At 27.8% G+C, this 6,277-nt stretch overlaps 1 protein-coding gene across 3 annotated transcripts; it reads left to right on the top strand.

Annotated features, from left to right (window-relative positions):
- The first annotated feature begins 2,006 nt into the window (after positions 1-2,006).
- On the top strand, positions 2,007-4,252 carry LOC109806482 (uncharacterized). Of its 3 annotated transcripts, none has more exons than XM_020368902.3 (4): positions 2,007-2,125; positions 2,480-2,652; positions 2,990-3,364; positions 3,644-4,252. In XM_020368902.3, exons 2-4 carry the CDS (start codon positions 2,491-2,493, stop codon positions 4,004-4,006), a joined length of 900 nt encoding a protein of 299 aa, XP_020224491.1. In that variant the 5' UTR covers positions 2,007-2,125; positions 2,480-2,490; the 3' UTR covers positions 4,007-4,252. The 3 variants fall into 3 exon arrangements, with proteins under 3 accessions (XP_020224491.1, XP_020224492.1, XP_029128640.1); XM_020368903.3 differs by lacking the exon at positions 2,007-2,125 and adding an exon at positions 2,192-2,363; XM_029272807.2 differs by lacking the exon at positions 2,007-2,125 and having other exon boundaries at positions 2,193-2,652.
- The last annotated feature ends 2,025 nt before the right edge of the window (positions 4,253-6,277 follow it).

The following is a 6,277-nucleotide window of genomic DNA, read 5'->3' as shown; positions in this document are numbered from 1 at the left end:
TGGACGGTGTCCATATCCAAACCCACAACCTCATCCTCGTGTTGAATCAAGTGTCTTACTCCTTGCTTTATCCTCACCAAACTTGCAACGAATGCGATAAATATGAAAATGAGTGTTGTGCGACTATTGTGTTTGAATGAAGGGTTAAAAACTGAAACACTACATTCAAAATCGGTTATTTTTTAATCGATGTAATAGAGTATATTCAAAATTGATTAAAAGTTTAATGCATTTTGAATATACTCTACTAAATCAGTTCAAAAATAACTAATTTTGAATATACTCTATTAAATCGATGGTTACTCAATCAATTTTTAAAAATGTACGTTGATATAATTTCAAAAATGTCGTTGCGTCATTTATTAAATCTATTGCATTTCAATCGATTTAATAGCCCTAATGTTGTAGCCTGTTTTTCACTACTATGTATAGACTTTTAAACCAATTTAGGAGTTTTCCTTTTTGTTGTATATATTGTTTATATTTAAGAGTGTTATAACCACATAAGAGTATTTATGTTTTTAGTTGATGTCTAGAGAATTGTTGCTTCTTTAATGTATTTCCATGTATTCCCTCTATACATTTGATGTGTATGTATATTCAAGTTTTGTTTGCATGAGACGATGTTATGTTTTTAAGTTTCTCATATATTTATAATTAATAAATAATTTTATATATATAAATCATATTATAATTAAATTTTGTAATAAATTAGTATTTAAATTTATGATAAATAATTTAAATTGTGATACAAGGTTATTTTTAATTATTGATCATTTTTAAAAATGCTTAATTTGATTTATAAATAAAACAAAAATGATAGATCCAAATAGATAAGAAATTAAGAAAAATTATCTAAAAAGTTGTAGTTTTAAAAATAAAACAGTTTAAAAACACTTTTGTTGAAGAATGATGTCCACTAATGTTCATCCTTTCAAGTTTATTTCCAGCATAATCAACATCACAATAGATAATTAATGTGTTATTTGAATTTCTTAAACATCAAGCATAGATTAATAGTACCTTTAAGATCGTTGCCTAAAAATTCTCTTAACAATAGTTAAGTGTATTTTTCTAGGATCAAATTTAAAATTTGCAATGACAAAGACTAATCATAGTATTAAGACTAAACATCATCAAATATAATAGTGTTCCAATCATACTTCTATAAACTATTTAGTGTACCTTTTTGTTAACATCGTTAACCAATCCAAACATTGATAGCGGTATTTATGGTTTTGTAATGATTCTTCTTGAACTTGTTGAGAAGTCCCTTGCGATACTTTGTTTGATGGATAGATTCCATACATATATTGTTTGATTTATCTGAAGCCCAAAACAGAATTTCAACTATCTTATCATGTTCATTTCAAACTCATGCATCCTACATTAATTTAGAAAATCATTTGTATAGGGTCATCTATAGTACAACATTAATGTCATCAACACAAATTTATTGATAAATATATGACTTTATATCCTTTATAAAGAGTGTGATGTACATTTTCCTTCTTGAAAAATCATTTTGCTTAAAAGTTAAACTTAATTTTTCATACTAAACTGTAAGAGTTTGTTTTAAATCATATAAAGTTTTTTTAACTTAAAAATATATTCAGATAGTCCATACTTTTAAAATTAATACGTTGTTTAACATAAATTTCTTATGTTATTATGTCATTAAGAAAAATATCCTTTATAATTATTTGGTAGAGTTTTATATCATTATTAACATGTATTGGATGAAAATAAAATTATAAAGGCCTCTCAAGTCTAGTTATAAGAGAAAATGTTTCATTAAAATCAATACAGACATGTACTCAAAACAATTTTTAAATAAGAACAATTTCGCACCTGTGTCCTATTCTTACAACATAAACTTATGTTTGGCGGGGAAATGCATTTGACCCACAAGATTATTCCTGTTACCAAATTATTAGCTTGTGATGTGTGGGTACATTATCTCTATCATGTGTGGCTACTATCAAATTATAGGTTTCAAGTTTCATCTAGTCAGAGTTAGGCAGTGATGTGCACAATATGCAGTGGTAAAAAGGAAATTCTGCAATTAGGGTTTTTGTCATACGTATGGGGTCAGCGTAGTAGCACTCCATACTCTCCTCAATAGGTTTGTCTTTTTTATTTGTCTCATTTAAACGTTCCAAGTCACGTGAATGTCTTATAGTGATAGCTCTTGAGGCAGTGCTAGGCTGTAATTTATCTATCTTCTGTTTAAATCAGTTTTACCATGGCTTGCTCGTGTACTAGAAATGTTCAGAATCAAAACCTTTTAGCCTTTTATTTCTTCTCTTTCTGCTAATCTTCCTCCTCCCGACCCTTTTATTTTATTATAAACTGGACAAAAGGTAGTTCGTTGCAGATACACTGATCTACACCAGACCCTTCTTTTTCTCTCTCTTTTGGCTTGGTTTGTGTGCATTTTTTGTGTATGAGTACTTGATACTAACTTATAGTTATTCAGTGTCTTCTCTTATGCCCATGGATCTTAATGATGATCACACTCACCAGCTTTTCGGTACAAACCATCAAGCCTCATCATCATCTTCTCTACCTTATTCTATACTCTTCAACCAAGATCAAGATCAAGGAGGATCTTACCATGAGAAATCAAAGCACTTACAAAGTGATGAAGAGGTGATGTATATATATCATTTTTTTAACTCATATTATCCTTTATGTCAAAGTTAAGTACTAATTTTTTTATTATAATTTTTTTTGTCTTGTATTTTTCCTTTATTAAATTAGGAGTTTATTTACATACAAATTTATAAATGTTTTTTGAGAGATCTTCTATTAAAAGAATTTTTTATTTCTAGTAATAAAAATTCTTAAAAGTATTATTTACTCGTATTTAAACATATTTCAGATAGATGAAATAAGATAATAAAACATGATCATGTTATGATCTTAACTATTTTTTAGTAAGTAGTTAATTATTTTTGTCTTGATGAATTTAATCATGTGATTGTAGGCTGAGAAGATTGATCCTTCTGGTGGATCATGGGATCATCCGATAGAGAAAAATGATGAAAATAGAAGTGATCTCAAACAAAGGGTATGGAAGAAAAAAGATAGGTGTGAAAATCTTCAAGGTGAAGATAGTTCAAGGAAATGGATGCCTTCAAAGATCAGAATGATGCGGAAGATGATGGTGTCTGATATAAAAAGTGTCTCTAACTCTAAGCAGATCAAGTGTGAAGAGAAAAACTCACCACTATCACCTCAAGGACCTGATAATATTAACTACAGTTCTTCTTCAAATCATAGTAATATCACTGTTAGGGTTTGTGCTGATTGTCACACCACTGAGACCCCTCTCTGGAGGACCGGACCCAATGGTCCAAAGGTATATATATATATATTTTTTTTTTCTCTTTTTTGTGGTTTCAACCTTAAATATATTCTTTTATCATGAATAATAGTTAGCTATAAATTTTTATTTTATTCTACTCATGATTAAGTTCTATAACAACACCGATCTACAACAAAGCAATTACATAAATTCATTAATTTTATGGCTTAGTAACTATACTAATTTAATTAGAATGCAAGCAGAATATTTTGAATCAAACAATTGAGTTCTTAAACTAGCTAAATGAAGTTGAAATTTAATTTTCGTGTACAGTCCCTTTGCAATGCTTGTGGGATTCGACAAAGGAAGGCAAGACGAGCCATTGCTGCAGCTGCATCAGCAAATGGAACAAGTCTTGTGGAGCCCGACAAATCTCAAGTGAAGAAGGGAAAGAAGTTGCACAAGAAAAGGATGAAGTCCAAAGCGGAGTGTGCCCCACAATTGAAAAAGAAGAGAAAACTTGGAGACAAGTATAGAAAGAGGTTTGAAAATTATGAAGATTTGACAATAAGCTTGAGTAAGAACTTGGATCTACAACAAGTTTTCCCTCAGGATGAGAAGGAGGCTGCAATCTTGCTCATGGCTTTATCTTATGGCCTACGTCGTGATTTTCCCTCGGATCATTATGTTTCTTAGATTTATGAAATTGGTTGTAAAATCATGATTATATGAGAGACCAATGCTTAGTGTTGTGCTAGATGGTCAAGTTAGATTGGAAAACTGATAAATGGGACAATAAAGAGATAGGCGTGGATGATTTAATTTATCAATCAATTATGTTGGATTTGAACAAGAAGACGAACACGGAATACTAGTGTCTTCTTGCTCATTATCTTGAGTATCCGATAATCTCAATAAATTCATTAAGATTCCAAATGATTATATGTTGTACTTTGCATTGCTTTATTTTGTCTTCATAGGTGTAGTTGTTAATTAAAGCTCGAATTTTATTTATTATATTATATATATATATATATATTTTAATTTATTTTTATAACAGTTATTATACAAAGTAACATAAGGGGTTATGGCAGGCTGGAAGATCTTCAGGAGAAAACAACATAACTAGATGTGTTTTTTTCTTTTTTTAATTATTTTCTTTTGTGCCTCCCTCCTTCCCCACACTGTTATATTTGAAGTTCTCAATTTCATATATTGACCTAATGAGGTTCTCAATCATGACAGTGAAGATTCTTGTTTGGGATATGCAGCTTTTATGTCCCTAGAAACCTCCTAGATAATTGTAATCCTGATTCAGACTTTGTCAGCATTCTTATTAATATTAGTAGTCTTGACTCAAGATAAAGAAATAGCATTTACAACAACTCTTTTATGTTAACTATCAAATATACGAACTCTTGACAAAAATCAAATTTTTTATTAGTTATATATAATGATGTTGTTTATCATTAATATGATAGCATAAGAAATAACGTGTAAAAAAAATAATACTAAATTCATTATTTTATATATATATTATCAATTACAACACAATTAATGTTATCTTATAGTTAATAATAATTGAATAACAATTTTACAAGTTCCATTTTATGATATAAAAATAAAAATTATATAATATTTAAATATTAAGACTAACCTATAAACTTTTAATCATTTGATTTATTTCTTTTAAGTTTCTCTGCTCTGATCCTATCAATAAATTTGATAAAATCATATATACTCATTGCAAAAGATTTTGTTTAATAGAAAAAGTTCGGATTAACTATTTCTTTTATTTTATGGTCAAGATAGACTAATGATTAGATAAAATTATATGTTACTCCTTCTATTTTTTTTATCAATATGTTTTTAATAAAAAATTTGTTTGTATTTATCAATCATTTTTAAAAGTTAAGACAATATTAATTAAATTTTTATCAATTATATTCTTATATTTTATTAAACTTTTATTATAAAGCAAAAAGAAAAGAGATATAATAATAAAGATCAAAAGCATTTTATAAGAAATAAAAATGTTTAATACACTCCTTAATTTATGTATAACAACCTTAAACAGCAATTAAAAGTAATCATGAGTAGTATTTATCAATATGTAATATGTTTCTTTGCCTACAGTCCAAAAAAGATATAATACTTAAATTTTGAAAAATAATTTTTATGATGGAATTATACTAGAATCAATATGTGCATGCACTACAACTGATAATTTAAGTAACTCTATATCCGGCCATGTCAAGTATCAGGAGATGCAGCATGTTACTATGAAACAAAATATTTGAAGATTATATAAGAATTGAAGCTGAGTGTTTCTCCAAAAAGAGAGATAAGGGATAATGTGATATGAGAGGACATATATGTCAGATGAACATAATTTCAATTAATATAAAGGATCCATGACAGTAAAATCAAAAAGAGCAAGATTCGATTTCTGCAGGTTGTATCAGGAAAAGCAAATTTCATAGCCATTCAAAAATGAAAGTTATCTCAGGTTGATGAAAAGGTTTTGTGAAAGCATGTGAGGCAATTCTGATTGTAATTGGATCTTCAAACCGGCCTCTAGAAGTCTGTGTAGAATCCTGTCATGCGAGTATACCTGCTTCATATTAAATGTACATTACTTTTCATGCAATATTACTTTCAAGAGAAAGTTTCAAAAGATACATGTAGATGTGTGAAAATCCCAAAGAAATATACCGGATAAAATGTGTACCAGGTTGTTTATGAGTTAGGTTATACTAATTTAGAGTAAATTTAAATTTAAACCAATTAAATTTAGTTTATTTTAATTAATTTAAATCAAACTAATTTAATTAAGATCGGGTTGGTTTTATTGAAATTATCAAATAATGATAAAAAAATAAATAAATTATTATATTTCTAATTTTTTATGCCTATTTATATTTATTTTATATAATTTTTAATATTATTATTATTAAAAGATAAAAA

The sequence above is a fragment of the Cajanus cajan genome, chromosome 1 (genome assembly GCF_000230855.2).
Source record: "Cajanus cajan strain Asha chromosome 1, NIPB_CcT2T_4, whole genome shotgun sequence".
In the NCBI taxonomy this organism is placed as follows: domain Eukaryota; kingdom Viridiplantae; phylum Streptophyta; class Magnoliopsida; order Fabales; family Fabaceae; genus Cajanus; species Cajanus cajan.
The sequence above is the reverse complement of the archived record's forward strand: the minus strand, read 5'-3'. Positions and strand labels throughout refer to the sequence as shown.